Raw genomic sequence first — 18200 nt, forward strand, 5'->3', positions numbered from 1 at the left:
TATAAAATCTGATCTTTAAAAATGTGTCATTATCATGCTACACAGTCAAATCAAGCACTTCTGGATCTCCTAAAGAAACAGCAAGGATTGTCTAAGTATTAAAAAATCTATAACTAAGGACACAGGCAACAAGGTTTCCTTCTGACCTTGATGCTTCTATACCCATAAACCCAGATGTCCAAAAAGCTCCATTTATTAATGTGTTGAGAGCAGACAAGCTTATCTAAACAGATCAGCCAGGCATAGGGAGAAGGAAAAACAAGGAAAAACACTTTAATTACCAATCTGGAAAGGAATTGGGGGATGGGGGGAGTCATGAATTTTCCTTCCTTCTTTTTCATCTAGTGCATAAGTCAATAATTATTAAGACAAACTTTTTTAAAAGTATACTTTCTTAAAGAAGCTATGCCTTCCCTCAAGCTGTTAAAGGGCATTGCTTTTCTTTTCTTGGGGGGCAGGTAGGGAGTAGCAGACTGCATCAGATATTCTAATAGAAGGAATTTCTTTCCCTCCTTCACCTCCTCTAAGGGCCAACTCAATGAATGGCACCATCACCTTCCAAGCTGCTGAAACCAGAGAGCTGAGAAAAGCATTTTCCTTGCCCTTCCTTATCACTTCACATAATCACCAAATCCTATCAATCATACCTTCTGAATAACTCTTGAACTACCCCCCCTTCTCTTTATGCCTACTTACAGAAATCAGAACATCTTCTAACAAAATCATGGCAATAGCTTCCTGAGAAATTTAGCTTCTTCCAATCTCACATTCCTTTAATACAGAACAGAATTTCTAATATAAAGATATAATGATGTAAATCTCTTGCTTTCCCTGCAAGGCAGATGCAGCATTTAACTGGGGGATCTCCCACTATCCCCATTATATACTATTCAGAAATATGATCTGTACAAACTGGTATTGTATATAAGAATTTATTTCTTTCCTTTTTTTACAACAATATCAACCCCAACCTTTTGTTGCTTCCCTACTATCCATTTTTAAATAAGCATAATTATCACTGACTAGTATTGAGACAGGATAGCCACAAAGTTTTTGTTTAATGAAATAATACAATTATAATTTGTTTCTGTGATATATAATTGTGGGTTTGCAAGAAATCACTTAAAGTTATTCCAATGAGCTTAGAACAGAAATTGCTATAAAAGTATATTTTAACATATTGGCTAGCACTACAAAATAAAAGATAACAAAAAAGAACATTACCAATATACATCTCAAAAAGGAAAAAAAAGCCTTCACCCCTGTAAATTTAAGATGTTATATTAACATATATAGTGGCTTCTTTTATACATTTTAGTCCTACACTAAAGAACATAAAATGAGGCCGGGCGCTGTGGCTCACGCCTGTAATCCTAGCTCTTGGGAGGCCGAGGCGGGCGGATTGCTCAAGGTCAGGAGTTCAAAACCAGCCTGAGCAAGAGCGAGACCCCGTCTCTACTATAAATAGAAAGAAATTAATTGGCCAACTGATATATATATAAAAAAAAAAAATTAGCCGGGCATGGTGGCGCATGCCTGTAGTCCCAGCTACCCGGGAGGCTGAGGCAGAAGGATCACTGGAGCCCAGGAGTTTGAGGTTGCTGTGAGCTAGGCTGACGCCACGGCACTCACTCTAGCCTGGGCAACAAAGCGAGACTCTGTCTCAAAAAAAAAAAAAAAAAAAAAAAAAAAGAACATAAAATGAAAGCCGGGCGCGGTGGCTCACGCCTGTAATCCTAGCACTCTGGGAGGCTGAGGCGGATTGCTCGAGGTCAGGAGTTCGAAATCAGCCTGAGCAAGAGCAAGACCCCGTCTCTACTATAAATAGAAAGAAATTAATTGGCCAACTATTATATATAGAAAATTAGCTGGGCATGGTGGCGCATGCCTGTAGTCCCAGCTACTCGGGAGGCTGAGGCAGAAGGATTGCTTGAGCCCAGGAGTTTGAGGTTGCTGTGAGCTAGGCTGACACCACAGCACTCACTCTAGCCTGGTCAACAAGCGAGACTGTCTCAAAAAAAAAAGAACATAAAATGGATCTTTTTCTAAAACTCTGGTTTATGATAAAAGTGAATGGCTCAAAATAAATTTCAGCTATAAAAAAATCTACTTTTATGGTTTCAATAATATAGTTCAGAGGTAGGTTAGATCTCAATGATTCAGCATTTCTAGTATAAAATACTGTAGTAGTAAGATTTTAAAGCTTCAGATAGGTTGGAGTCGATGGTCCAAGGAAGATGACTCTGAGGATTCAGAAATCAAAAGTGCTGTATAGTAATATAGATAAGAATGGTAATGTGGCACTATTGTATAGCTAGATATTAGCAGTTCCTGGTTCTTTCCCTAAATATGTGAGTACAAGTTACAAACATTCCAGATTCCTCTCCTTCCACTTAAAAATGTGGAAAAATTATCCCCTAAGAGAACCCCATCTGAAGACTAAATGTATTATAAACACAAAATTTAATCTCTCCTTTGCCTTTTACTTCTTCTTAATAACAACAGCTTTCTTTTCTGTATAATTTTAAAAGTTTTAAATTTTTTTTTTAATTATTTTTTTTATTTTGGTATATTATGGGGGTACAGATTTTAAGGTTTCAATAAATGCCCATTTTTCCCCCTCCCCCCAAAAGTCTGAGTCTCCATCATAAATTTTTTTAATTTAAGTTTTTTTAATGGCATGTTCATGTAACCAAATTGATTGCTTTTTTTTTAATATTTAAGAGTATGAAGGAAAAAATGGATATCATCTATAACTCTAAAACCTAGAGATAACTATTAACATTTTGGTGTATATCCTTCCTGTGTATTTCACCCACACACACACTGACACATGCACACACACTTCTTAATCACAAACACTGGATATGAATTTAAATGCTATTTTCTAACTTCTTTCTTTACTTGAAAATATATCATGCAATCTTTCCCTGTCAAGTTTTTTCTAACTCATCTTTTTAATAGCTGAATAGTATTTTTTATTACATGGATTAATAATAATTTATTCAATCAATTCTATTTACTGACTCTTTGGCTAGACTTTACTACACTTTTACAAATCTGTGATGAACACCTACATAAAACTCTGTATACGTTCTATTTGCTTAAAATTCATAGATATAGACTTTCTGGGCAAATCACATTTTATTCTTGAATTTAATTCTAGGATAATTTAAACAAACAAAAAGCTGTTCTTCTTTAAAGCTTTAAGCTAGTCACTGATACATTCTAATTTATACCCAACTTTCTGGCCCATTCTTTATTTCACCTATAATTTAATCTATGTGGCTACTATGTATGGATTTCATTTAAATTTTGGAATCACTACTGCCAACACTACCTACGGTAAATTTCTCTCCTCCTTCCCCCTCCCCTACTTGGGAACTGATAATAATTTTTTTTTTTGACAATTTTAAGATATCATCAATGAGATGTACCATTTATAACAGATTTTCAAGAGGAAAAAAACCTTTACAATATAAATTAAACATGAAGATTTCCAAAACACTTAAACGTAAAAAGGTATTTTTTAGAATTGAGAAAATAGGGCAGTTATCTTCTTAATTTCTTTGGTGGTCTATTCCAGATTCATCCTATTTATGTCCAAAGAAAAAACATCACCTTGAGGTAAAGATGGCTAAAAATTATTTGCCACTCTTTTTTCTCTTTTTCCTCTTCCCATGAATCTGGGCTGGCCACATGACCATCCAGGACAAGGGAATATGACAAAAGTGATACAGTGTAACTTAAGGCAGGACCTTCAGAAACCAGCAGCTTCTGCTTTGGCAGCTTTTTAGAACATTCCCTCTTACAAAACAGTCACCATGTGAGAAATCTGACTAGCCTGGAATCAACATGCTGTGAGGAAGCCCAGGCAAACCACATGGAGAGTAAGTGGCCACTTAGTGGAGGCACTGAGGTATCAGATATATGAGAAAAGCCTTCTTGGCCACTCCATCCAAAGCCTGCTACCAGCTGAATGGAGCCAAGTAGTGATCCTAGATGATGTCACCTGGATTGAATAGCTAGCTGAGCCCTGGCCCAAATCCCCTCCTACAGAAATGCAAGCAAATAAATTAGTTGTTCTTTTAAGCCACTAAACTTTAGGATCCACTGCTACACAGCAATAGATAACAAAAGCACACCCAAATCATATAAGTGCATGCAAATTCTAATTGGGAAGGATGTGGTGACAGTGGTGTGGGTAGTGAAGAGAGAGTGTCCACTTATGTACTACACCCAACATTAACGAAGGCATCTGAGGAGCAAAAGTTTTTAGCCAAAAGAAGTCCATGATGAATTCAAGGTAAGCCAAAACAAATGCAAAATTTTAGAAAAGTCTAAAACATGTTCCATTTAGGAAAACATTTAACATTTAATACCTTAGATGAACTATTAGAAGGGCACAAAGTTTTCTACACAGAAAATCTAGCCAAGTACAAAATGGGTATATAACTACTTATTTTACAGACAACTCATAGCAAAATTATACCTGTGAAAATAAGGGGAAAGTCAACAGTGATTATTTTTAATACTGTATATGCTAAGAGAGTGTTCTGTGTCTGTGTTCATTGCAGAAACAAAGCTAGATTTTCTAGCAAAGTCTGAAGAAAGAATCTTTTTTTTAAAAAAAGTAAAAAGGAATAAAACCATAGTCTTGTTTATAAAAGGTAGAACATACTGAGACAAAAATGTTGAAAACATAGTTTTCTTCCAAAGATAGAAGGAAGCTCTATCTCACTGCTCCTCACTGCACCTCACTCACTGCTAGGAACATTAGAAGCTGCTGATATAGATAGTTCTAAGAAATCTCATAGCCTGCCAAAGGAATGTTTGTCTTTTAATTCATCTTATCTCTTTTTCTTGACATTCCTAACAGTTTTAAGTTCATATCTGAGTTCTCTGATGTTAACATCATAATTTTTGTTTCAAAAAAATACTCCTTAGGTGTTTCTTATTAAAAAAAAAAAAAAAAACCCACTAAATGGCTGGATGTGGTGTCTCACACCTGTAATCCTAGCCAGCACTCTGGGAGGCTGAGGCAGGAGGATCGCTCAAGGTCAGGAGTTCAAGACCAGCCTGAGCAAGAGTGAGACCCCTGTCTCTACTAAAAGTGGAAAGAAATTAGCTGGACAACTAAAAATATATAGAAAAAATATATAGCTGGGCATGGTGGTACATGCCTGTAGTCCCAGCAACTCAGGAGGCTGAGGCAGAAGGATTCCTTGGAGTTTGAGGTTGCTGTGAGCTAGGCTGACACTCTAGCCCGGGCAACAGAATAAGACTCTGTCTCAAATAAAAAACCCCAAAAAACAAAACACTAACTAAGGTGTATAATTGATGGTATATGTTCAGAATGGGTCATCAGCATGTAGAAAATAAATTAATATCAAATAAAATTCAAAATTATCAAGATTTAGATTTTTCTGAGAAAAAATTTAATATAAAGAATCAAAACTTCATGAAGGGGACTCCTTATCTCTAAATTCAACAGTCAACCCACATTCTCTCAAGACTTTCTTCCTTTCAATGTTATTATAAAGAATATTGTGGTTGCAAATTTACACACATACACACACACCAAAATCCATTTTCTCTACTTCTTGGTACGCTTCTATGAGATAAGAAATCAGGCCTCTTATAGCATTACTCTTCTGGGTATTCACAGTTAAAGATTAATGTACTGCCACAGATTTAAAAAGAGAATTAATGGTATGAATACTTTTGCTGACTAGAATTTATAAAATTTATCAGTTTCATTTAGCCTGTGCATTTTTATTTTTACAAGTAAAAATTCCAGGGCTACTGATAGAAGTTCTAACTCACATGAAAAAAAAGAGATCATTTTATTTTTAAGATCCCCCCTCTACCCCATCCCAACCCCCCAGCAAATTTTGTTGTTATTTGTGTGATCTTTATCTAAGCAGTCTCTTGCCACACTTGGGAAAGACAGAAGAGATTAAAGGAAGAATTTTGGAGAAAAAAACTTAGAGCTAAGGCAACCCAAGGAAAATGAGGTATTAAGCAAAGGTTAGAATGGAAGTTTAAGTTGTAGTGCACACAGGTTGTCACGAAGGTAATTGATTTATTTAATTCTTCAAATAAGAGTTCTGGATTTTGACTTTGTAAGTTATCAAATGATTTAATCCCCGATACTATTAACATTTCAGAAAATAATATCTGAAAATATTTATTAAATATTATTATTAAAATATCTGAAAAAATAGGCAACTACCATACCCAAAAGTCAAAACAAAGGCTTCTATGGCTTTTATATCAGGGCTTTTTTTTTTTTTGCCTCATTCACTTAGACATAAATTCATTTAAGGTGACTCTTATTAAAATTAGGTAGAAATAAAATAGCCAAACAAGCACAAAACTTAAAACATGCCTTGTTATTAAATAAAAATACTAACATGCTGTTACTTGCTCTGCTGATTATCACACTAAAGCAATTACATCAGCAGTCTACCTGTAAAAATTTCTTCTTCATCTCATCAAAGATATTTTGTCTGCATCTCCAAAACACATCCTATGGTATATAAGAACAAAATGAATTACAAATTATTTCTATAAAATAAAAGAAGACAGTGAAATGAGAACAATTAACCTAAAGATATTTTTGCAATAAAATATGTATTAATTAGAGTATTAATACACCATCTAGAATTTTACTCATAAATTATATTTGTAAGGTTAATGAAAACCAACAGTATAGTGATGAAGAGTAAGGTAAACATGGAAAATAGACACATTTTAACAAAGAGTGATAGATTAAAATTGTGTATAAGTCAAATGTTCTAAGGCAGAAAGATAATAATTTGGGTCCACAGTTCCTTGAACTAATAGAAACCAAGAGATCCTTGATTTTGCTAGTTATAAATTTGGATTTTTCATACGATAGTTACTCTTAAAATAAGGCTGCTTAACATTATCCTCTACCACTATTTTCTCTTAATATAAATCTCTTTCTTATTATAAGATAAGCTTTTTTAACAATTAACAATTTAACAATACAGAAACATAGAAAAGGAAATAAAAGCAACCTATAATCAAAAGATAATGTCTTAAAATATCTTAGTTTTACATCATTCTACACTTTTGCTGTACATATTTTATCTTCCTATCCCTTCTTTAGTTAATAAAAAGGGGACCAACATACTGTTTTAAAAGGTGCTTTTACTTTTGCAATAGAAACATGTCTATTATAATAGCAGCACATAGTTTTCTGAAGAGTAACTCTAGCATAACCCTCAAAGCAATTATTAATAACAGGATGTACATACTACCAGAACCTCTTCCATTCTATGCATGTATTATATAGATATAGGATATATCTATATAGGATAATTCTATATACCATTATTTGAATTGTTTCTTGTCCCTCAATCCTTACTCATCTTACTGTGCCAAAACATTTAGTTTAAAAACTGCAGTGTTCCATTATATAAACAAACCATTATTTAACTAATCTGCTACTAATGGGCATTTAAGCAACTTCATATATTCCCCACAGCATTACTTGTTTGTACAATTTTTTCCTTAAGATAATTTCCCAAAGAAATTGTATTCATTTTTACATCACTAATCATCAAGGAAATGCAAATCAAAACCACAATGAGATTATCGCCTCACCCCTGTTAGAATGTCTTTTATGAAAAAGTCTAAAAACAATAGATGCTGGTGTGGATGTAGAGAGAAAGGAATGCTTATATACTGTTGGTGGAACTGTAAATTAGTAAAACCTCTATGGAAAAACAGTACGAAAATTTCTCAAAGTACTATAAGTAGACCTACCATTTGAATCAGTACTGGATATCTACCCAAAGGTAAAGAAGTCATTTTATCAAAAAGACACCTGCACTCAAATGTTTATTGCAGCACAAGTCACAATTGCAAAGATGTAGAATCAACCCAACTGTCCATCAATTCATGAGAGAATTAACAAAATGTGGTATATGTATACCATGGAGTACTACTCAGCCATAAAAAAGGATGAATTAATGCCTTTTGCAGCAATTTGGATGGAACTGGAGACCGTTATCCTAAATGAAGTGTCTCAAGGACAGAAAAACAAACACCACAAGTACTCTCTAATAAACTGGAACTAACCCACGGGCACACATGTGCACGGAGGGGAGTACAAATCATTGGAAATCAAGTGGTGGGGAAGGGAAGGAGGTGAGGGGCAAAAACCTACTTAATGGGTACACTGAGCACTATTAGGGTGATGGGCATACTTACAGCCCTGAATCAAGCATTACAAAAGCTATATCCATGTAATAAAAATATTTGAACTCCCTTAATATTTTGAAAAAAAACTAAAAAAATAAAATAAAAAGATTTCTGATACATAGTAGCAAAAAGCTGACCTTCTCTTCCACAAAAAGAATTACTGAACTGCAACTATCTGTCAAAACTGTTCTTCCCCTCAAGGAGGTGGTGTTGTACAGTGGGAACTAAACCATAAAAAAATCTAAATTATCAGGTATTCACCACCCTCAAGGTCTTTGCATTTCTGTAAGGGGTACCTGAAACATTTTCCCCTGGATATCTTCACCTCATTATAGTGGTGCCCACATATTCATATAGAGCATGCCCACATATTCTTTGGCATGACTCCCTACAAACTAGGACTCTAATCTGCCTCCAGCAAAACTAGGAGTCTAATTCTAGTCCCCTTTAATATGGGCCAGCCTTAGTGACTCCCTGTGACACACTACATGACTTCCGAGGCTGGGTTAGAAAAGGCAATACAACTTCCTCCTAGTATTCCTCAAATACTTGCTCTTAGAAACCAGCCTCTATACTGTGAGGAAGGAAAGCCAAGCAGCCAAATATAAAGGCCGTATGTAGATGTTCCAACCACAGTCTCAATGGGATCCCAGCTGACAACCAGCATCAACCACCATACATGTGAGTGAGGAAGCCTTCAGATGATTCTAGCCCCAGCCTCTCAGCTGCCCCCAGCTGACACCCACCAGAGCAGAAAAAAGCTGTTTCAGCCCAGCCTTGTCCCAATTGCACATCTATGAGCAAAAGTCACTAGGTTTGAGGGTAGATGGCTATACAGCAAAAGATCATCAGAACAGTCCATTTCCCAATCAGGTCCTTCTCTCACCATCTTAGTTAACATGATAATCCTATTGGTACTCTTTATTTCCCTTCCTTGCTCCACAGTACTTACAGCCACTTGATATATCTGTTTAAATTTTACTTGTTAATTGTCTATCTTTAAAAAACTTCTACCCTGGCCGGGCGCTGTGGCTCACGCCTGTAATCCTAGCTCTTGGGAGGCCGAGGCGGGCGGATTGCTCAAGGTCAGGAGTTCAAAACCAGCCTGAGCAAGAGCGAGACCCCGTCTCTACTATAAATAGAAAGAAATTAATTGGCCAACTGATATATATATAAAAAAAATTAGCCGGGCATGGCGGCGCATGCCTGTAGTCCCAGCTACCCGGGAGGCTGAGGCAGAAGGATCACTCGAGCCCAGGAGTTTGAGGTTGCTGTGAGCTAGGCTGACGCCACGGCACTCACTCTAGCCTGGGCAACAAAGCGAGACTCTGTCTCAAAAAAAAAAAAAAAACTTCTACCCTGAACTAAGATAAAGTAGTAGATTAGATTTACTCTCCCCATCTTAAGCAACTAAAAAGCTAGATGAAACAATGACTTTCAAACATTGAATGATAGGCAATACAGGGCAATGATCCCTCTGAAACAGAAACAAAACCGGTGAGCCACCTTCGAGGCTGCAACACAGGGAGAGAGAATCCAGGTGGAGACCAACAATCTCCCTGAGTTGAAAAGATGAAGTTGGGAGTTAAGGGGGAGGGAGAGTTCACCTATAATTTACAGGGATACAGTAGAGAATAATGCTGTGCATTCTGCACAAATAGCAAGCTCCAAAAGATCTGCAGATTTGTCCCCTTGGGTATTCAGCTGAGTTCTCATCAGCATTCTGTATGGGAAGAAAGTACTTGAGGCAAGGAAAAGAACCACAGGAAACAATCCCTACAGCTCACTTAGGTTCCCACCAGCCAGCTTTAAAAAAAAGAAAAAGAAAAAACAAAACCCATTTCATAATACACAGAGCATCAGATAAGAGTACTCAGCAGGGTGTTGTCTCAGTAGTGGGACCATTGGACCTAATCTAAAGACTACTCTGGAATAAAAAGCAAACCTCAAAAGGATCAAACCATTTACAAGCCAATGAACTGCATCTAAGAACAAAGCTCAATAATATTTACAGGAATAAAAAATATCTAGCATTCATCAAGGTATTCATGATGTCTGGCATCCAACTGGAAATAAAAAGACATGCAAAGAAGCAGGAAACCATAACCCATATGAAGAGAAAAAGCAATCAATGAAAAACAATGCAGAAATGATAGATAGAATTAATAGATGAGCACATAAAAAGTTTATAACTATTATAACATTTCATATTTCAAGAAGGTAGAAGAGAGTACATTAAAGGAAAACATGGAAGATATTTTAAAAAAGAACCAATTCAAATTTCTAAAGATGAAAGGTATAACGTCTGAGATAAAATATACAATGAATAGGATTAACAAATTAGGCACTGCTAAAGAAGAAAAGATTAATGAACTTAAGACACAGTACTAGAAACCATTAAAATTAAAACAAAGAGAGAAAAAAGAATGAAAAAAATTAACAGAAAAGTGGGATAACATTCTTACCAGAAACCACCCAGGCCAGAAGGAAGTAGTACAGCATTTTTCAGGTGCTTAAAGAAAATAACTGTCAATCTAGACTCCAATAATCAGCAAAAATGTCCTTCAGGAATGACCTAGGAATTGCTTTAGTAATCCAGTGGAATTCAAGACTTTCTCAGATGAAAGAAAACAAAAAGAATTTGTCTGCAGTGGGACTATCCTAAGGGAATTGCTAAAGGAAGTTCTCTAAACAAAAGAGAAATGATCAAAGAAGAAACCTTAGAACATCAGGAAGAAAGAACACAGTAAGCAAAAATATAGCTAAATACATTTCCCTTCTCCTCTTGAGTTTTTATTAAATGTTTGACAATTGAAGTGAAAATTAAAACACTGCCTGTTGTGGTTATAAATGTATATTGAGGAAATATTTAACATAATTATAAACAGGGAGGGCAAAGATCCATAAAAGGGAGATTATGGTTTCGGCACTTTAATTGAACTAATAAAATAACAGTAGAATGTGTTAAGAATTATAGTAAGTTTAAAAAACCATTCCCAAAAGATGGTATATGACATGATTCTTTATATAACATTCTTGAAATAATCAAATATAGAAATGAAGAACAGATAAGTGATCGCCAGGAATTAAAGAAGGAATATAGAGTGAAAGGGAAGGAAGTATGGTTATAAAAGGGCAATATGAGGATCGTTGCAGTAAAGAAAATGTTCTATACCTTGACTATATCACTGTCAATATCTTGGTTGTGGTATAGTATTATAGTTCTATAAAATGGTACCACTGAGGAAACTGGGGTAAAGAGTACATGAGATATCTGTTTTATTTCTCATGACAAATAAATCAAAAATTATCTCAAATGAAAAGTTTAATTTAAAAAAATAATAACTATTCTACTAATCTTCTACCTATCTTTTCCTATAGACTGAAAGAGGACTTTGCCTGTTTAAAACCTTGAAGGTGAAAGCCAGGTACTCTTGAGAATGTGCAGCCACATGCTGGCCCTCATGCTCATTTTTAGCCCCAATTCACACCATCTGATGGTATGAAAAAGTAGAATCCAAGAAACGAAATGAAAATGGTTCTAGAATAATAGTATTCCCAGGTTGGCAGTAACAATCATGAATTCTTTCTGGAAGAATCTACCTGTATTCCAAAGTGTAAATCATTTCCACAAAAATTATTTTCATAATTATTTAATATAAGAAAAATAAAGAGCTCACAACTTTTTAAAAAAATCACTATGTATATAAGAAAACATGGCACCATGAGTGAGAGTCAGCTAAGAATAAAATACAACAGATGACAAACACAGCAACTTCAATATTGAAACTATCAGTTATATTACAAAATAAATATGCTTAACAAGCTTCAAGAAATAAAAGAGGTTTGAAATTATGAGTAGGCATTAGCAGGCTTTAAAAAGTATCAAACAGAATTTCTAGAAAAGAACATAATAATAGAAATTAAAAACACAAAAGTTTAACAGTATATTTAAAATATTTGAAAACAGAATGAACTCTGTAACAGAATTAAAGAAATTTTCTAAACTTCTAGCAATACACAGATGTAAAACATTAGAGCATTAAGAGGCATGAAGGATATGGTAAGAAGATCTAATTTACATCCTGGAGAGGAAAGAATAGAAGCAGAGGAAATAGTTAAATAGATAATGGGTAAGCACTTTCAAGAATTGCTAAAATAATGCCAATCCATACATTCAAGAAGCCCAACAAATCTCAAGCAAAGTAAATAAAAAGAGAAGAATGTAAATGTGGTCAGACAAAAATGAGATTACCTTAAAAGAAACAGACTGACAGCTGATTTCTCAATAACAAAAAAAAAAAAAAAGGAAGCCAAAAGACCAGAGCACACTTTCAATGTTCTGAGAGAAATTAACTGTTATCCCAGAATGCTATAAGCAGCAAAAATATCTGCAAAATCAGAGATTTTTGTCACCAATAAATCATCATTAAAGAAACTCCTAATATATATATATATTTTTGTTGTTGTTGTTGTTGTTGTTTGTTTGTTTTTGGTTTTTTGGGTTTTTTTTGAGACAGAGTCTCACTTTGTTGCCCAGGCTAGAGTGAGTGCCGTGGCATCAGCCTAGCTCACAGCAACCTCAAACTCCTGGGCTCAAGCGATCCTGCTGCCTCAGCCTCCTCAGTAGCTGGGACTACAGGCATGCACCACCATGCCTGGCTAATTTTTTCTATATATATTAGTTGGCCAATTAATTTCTTTCTATTTATAGTAGAGATGGGGTCTCGCTTTTGCTCAGGCTGGTTTCAAACTCCTGACCTCGAGCAATCCGCCCATCCAGGCCTCCCAGAGTGCTAGGATTACAGGTGTGAGCCACCGCGCCTGGCCCTAAAATATATGTTATTGGGGAAAAAAAAGTGATCCCAGAGGGAAGGTGATGAATCCCCATCTAGCCACCTAGCTGGTTAACAATGAAGCATACCCGATTTCTACTAAACAACTTTTGTAGTGTCATAATCACATGGTATGATAATCACATCCACCAAGATGACAACTTTCTGGAAAATCCACCACCAACTCAGTGCGTACACAATGCCTAAACAAGTACATAAATTGCCAGATAATCAGAGGCCCAGAGAGACTTTGCTTATCTAATAATATGAAACAGCTCTTAAACTGCAGCTTTAAATAATCCACCACTTTCCCTGTTAGTAGCCTTGAGTCTTATTATCACCACCATCCCTCTGTAACTGGATATAGTTCTGGGCTTAGCAGTAAAATTGTTAGTCAGTGTTTACTCTTTGTCACAAAGTTTTTATTTTCTCTTTGACAAAGAAGTGAGATATGAAAGAAATGAATAGCTACAAAAATTAACTCAATAGATCAAAGACCTAAATGTAAAAGCTAATATAAAAATTCTTAGAAGAAAACACAAGGGAGAAGCCTCATGACATTGGATTTGGCAATGATTTCTTGGCTATGATACCAAAACACAGGCAACAAAAGAAGAATAGATAACTTGGACTTCATCAAAATTAAAAATTTTGTGCATCAAAGGGCACTATCAGAGCAAAAAGGCAACCCCAGAATGGGAGAAAATATTTGCAAACCATATATTAGAAATTAATATCTAGAATATATAAAGAATTCTTATAACTCAATAATAAAAATCCAAACACCCTGATTAAAAAATTGGCAAAGGACTTAAATAAATATTCCTTCAAAGAATATATACAAATGGACAATAAGCACATGAAAAGATGCTGAGGGAAATGCAAATCAAAATCACAAAGAAGCCAGGCGCGGTGGCTCACGCCTGTAATCCTAGCACTCTGGGAGGCTGAGGCGGGCGGATTGCTCGAGGTCAGGAGTTCGAAACCAGCCTGAGCAAGAGCAAGACCCCGTCTCTACTATAAATAGAAAGAAATTAATTGGCCAACTAATATATATATATAAAATTAGCCGGGCATGGTGGCGCATGCCTGTAGTCCCAGCTACTCGGGAGGCTGAGGCAGAAGGATTGCTTGAGCCCAGGAGTTTGAGGTTGCTGTGAGCTAGGCTGACGCCACGGCACTCACTCTAGCCTGGGCAACAAGTGAGATTCTGTCTCAAAAAAAAAAAAAAAAAAAAAAATCACAAAGAGATAACCACTTGACACCTAAAAAGAAAATAAGAGAAAAGAGAAAAAAAGAAAAGAACTAAAAAATTAAACATATTTTATCATAAGATCCAGCAATTCCATTTCTGGGTACATAACCAAAGAAACTGAGAGATTCCCACACTCACCTGGCTTTTACAAGGAACTCCCCAAGTGGGCAGACAAGACCTTCACCATAGCCCAAAGGTAAGGAGCAACCCTGCCACTTCTATAATATATTAATATCAGTAGAGGCCACATGGAGAAGAATAACAAAGTGTCCCTACCCCTCCCAGCCAGGTAGTTATCAGCAGCAGCTTAAGGGGAGCCTGAACTTTATCCCCATCTAGGACAAGGCACCCCTCCTGCCCTATGTTGTAAATAAAAGCCAGATGAGGAAGACAGATTTCCATTCCGACCCCCCAGTAATAACGGAGTGCCCCCGTTCCCCTTACTGGCATAGTGTCAGAGGAGGTCTGTCAAAACAGAAGATTTAAATAAAAACGAGTCTCATAACATAATATCCAAAAAGTCCAGGATATGATCAAAAATCACCTGTCATACCAAGAACCAGGAAAATCTCAACTTGAAAGAGAAAGACAATCAACAGATGCCAACAAGATACCAACAGATGTTGGAATTTTGTGACAAGGATTCTCAAGCTGCTGTCACAAAAACGTTTCAATAAGCAATTCTTAACATGCATGAAACAAATGTAAAACAGAAAGTCTCAGCAAAGAAACAGCAGATAAAATATAGTAACTGAAATTAAAACTTACTAGGTGGACTCAACAGAAGAATAAAGATGGTAGAAGAAAGAATCAGTGACTCTGAAGATAAAAACTATAGAAATTACCCAACCTGAACAATAAAGAAAAAATAGCTTTTAAAAAATGATCATTGGCAAGAACCCATAAGACAATAATAAAAGATGTAACATTCATGTCACTCAAGGCCTGGAAGAAAAGGAGAAAGAGGGCAGGTTTGGAAAAAATACTCGAAGAAATAATGACAGGAATCTCCCCAAATTTGGCAAAAGACATAAAACAAGAAGCTGAGCAAACCTCAAATAGGATAAACCTAAAGAAATCCATGTCAAGACACATCATTATCAAACTCTTTAAAAACTAAAGTGAAAGACTTCTAAAGCAGTGGGAAATAAAAACAATATCTTACTTATGATGGCAAAGCAATTCAAATGACAGCAGATTTTGCATCAGAAACCACAGAAGCAGAAGAAGTGGCACAACACTTTTCAGGTGCAGAAAGAAAAGAGCTCTCAACCCAGAATTATATATCCAGACATAATATGCTTTAGGAATCATGAAGAAAACAAGATATTCTCAGTTCAAGGAGAACCAAGAGATTTGCTGTAAGCAAACATAAGCTAAAAGAGAATGGCTAAAGGAAGTTCTCTAAATAGAAATAAGAATGTTAAGAAACCACTTTATATCAACAGTGAAACATGATATTTATAATTATATTCTATGATAATGTATAAGTGTGGTATACATACACACACAGAATGAGAAATTATTTAGCCTTAAAAAGAAATAAAATCCTGGTCTATACTACAACATGGAGCAATCTTGAGGACATTATGAAAAACACCAACCACAAAAAAGCAATTATTATTAATATATGGAGTACCTGCAGTAGTCAAATTCATAGAGACAAAGTTGAATGGTGGTTGTCAGGGGCTGGGGGAGGGAGAGATTGGGAGTTGTTTAATGGGTACAGAGTTTCAACTCTGCAAAGTGAAGAGTTCTGTAGCTGGATAATGATGATGGTAGCACAACAATGAGAATGAACTTAATACCACTGAACTATACACACTTAAAAAGGGCTAAGATGGTAAATTTTACCATATGTACTATTTTACCACAATTTTTAAAAATAAAAGATTTTTTTAAAATGAAATAGCTCATTACCATAAATTTGTAGAAGCACCAAATTGTCTGCAAATCAGGTTTCCAATGTATCTGCATTATAAACACATACTATGCATATATTATGGATATTTATAAATATATGTATAAGCATAAAATAAATTTCTATTTTTTTCTTCATGAACCAAAAAAATAAAAAACCTGCCTATTTCTTAAGGGCTTTCATGAGATTTTGGTGTATATACACATATGTGCAGAGAGAAATAGATATAAATACAGAGTTCACTCGTATATGTGTTTGTGTACGTTTTCTAGCTCCTTCCACTGAGAGGAACAGGAAGCAATGACATCCCTGTAACAATAAGCACAATTAATACCCAGATCCCAGATACTAAGTACCATTCTTCACAAAAAGGATCTACAGGTCTTTGTAGATGGCTGATTTTAGAATTAGGGTTGAAAGATCATAAGAACTTGGAATATTGCACTGACAGAAAGCAAATGTTCAAAGAATGGCACGTTTATGTCAGGAGGACATAAGAATCAGTTGAAAGGGCTCTCACTGACCAAATCTGGAATAATTTAAAATAAATAAATGATTTATTCAATGAAAAGTTAACATTAAAAATACTGCCATATAGAGTGGGAAATACACATCTAAGAAGTATTCTGAAAATTTAAATAAACATGTCTTATTTCCTAACTAATATTTAAATACTGACGATGGGCAGTAAGGACTAGAGAATGGCTATAATTAGCCTAAGTAAGACTCCTTAACGACACTTTGGAAAAATTAATTTTTAGTATTTAAAACTCACTTTGTTTACTTAAACTCTAAAATGTTAGCTATACAAGTTTACTGGCAGAAAGCTATGCTCTTAAATCAAATATAACAAGTTTGATCATTTTTTTAAAAAATCTGACTGTCAACTTTTTATTCAGTGAACTAATAATATTTAATTTAGAAATAAATATGTAAATGAAAGAATAAAGACATCATCAAATTTTGATATGAATCAAGTTATAATTTTTTAGCCTTTTTCTAGTTTTTAAGTTTTTGAGAATCAAATCGGTTACTGTTTCTATTTTTATGATTTCATGTTTTGAATGTCTCCATTTTAAAGTGAATAAAAACTGAAATTAAAGTGCATCATTAAAATATATTATGTTTCCCATGACTAGTCTAATTTAAAAATCAAATCACAGCATTTCTAAACAGTCAAGCCTTTCTAATAAACATCTCTCTGAATCATTACAATCAAAAAATGATACAAACTACATTTTACTAACATAAAAATTCAAGACTTTCTTAGTATCCACTTTGTCTTCAATTCCATTCCCACTAGTATCCCTCCACAAATTCCCCATATGGCTCAGTCTTAGCCCTAGCTTTTCCACCATTGTCAAATTATATCAAGAATATTTAGTCGTTGGCTTAAATTTCTCCAAAATATTTTATTTCATTTTATAAATCTAGGATTTATATCAGTTTTTTTTTAAATATATAATTTATCTTGTGTTTTATATTCTCAAAGAAAACAAGCATGTCAAAGAATGTGAGAAGCCTGGTCAGGAATACATAAATACTTCAGAAAATCATAAAGATACAACATGAATATGAATAACCAAAATAAATGTATATAGTGAGAAACATAAGATAAGCAGATTCATATGTATGATTCTGCTTAGCTAAGAAATAAAAAAATGGCTATTTTACAGTCTTTACTACTAAAAGTAAACAACAGAAGTAGAAAGTCTAAGTTCTTTACAGAGTTCCCTAAGCAAAATATATTCCTTTGGAAAAATAACTTCATAATGTGTTGTTATAGCTGATGCTTTGGGAAGCATAAAGTATGCCCTTACAGCTTTTAAAGTAAATTTCTATGAACTGATCTTGAAACTGAAAATTTTGCAAAGTAATTTTAAATTCTGAATATTTTTTAGTGTGATTTGGGCTTTTACTCTATTTAAAGGAAGTTTGATGATAAGCACTCCCT

General features: G+C 34.8%; 1 protein-coding gene across 3 annotated transcripts in view; it reads right to left on the reverse strand.

Annotated features, from left to right (window-relative positions):
• USP47 (ubiquitin specific peptidase 47) overlaps positions 1 to 18200 on the reverse strand; it is a 109171-nt gene that overhangs the window by 72367 nt on the left and 18604 nt on the right. For 2 of the 3 annotated variants that reach the window (XM_012785692.2, XM_012785685.2), the window contains exon 2: positions 6473 to 6532. The exons of the other annotated variant lie outside the window; for it this stretch is intronic. In XM_012785692.2, the coding sequence (XP_012641146.1) occupies positions 6473 to 6532 (60 nt within the window). The remainder of the gene's footprint in view (positions 1 to 6472; positions 6533 to 18200) is intronic. 3 annotated transcript variants of the gene reach the window in all.

This window comes from Microcebus murinus, chromosome 4 (genome assembly GCF_040939455.1).
Source record: "Microcebus murinus isolate Inina chromosome 4, M.murinus_Inina_mat1.0, whole genome shotgun sequence".
NCBI lineage: Eukaryota > Metazoa > Chordata > Mammalia > Primates > Cheirogaleidae > Microcebus > Microcebus murinus.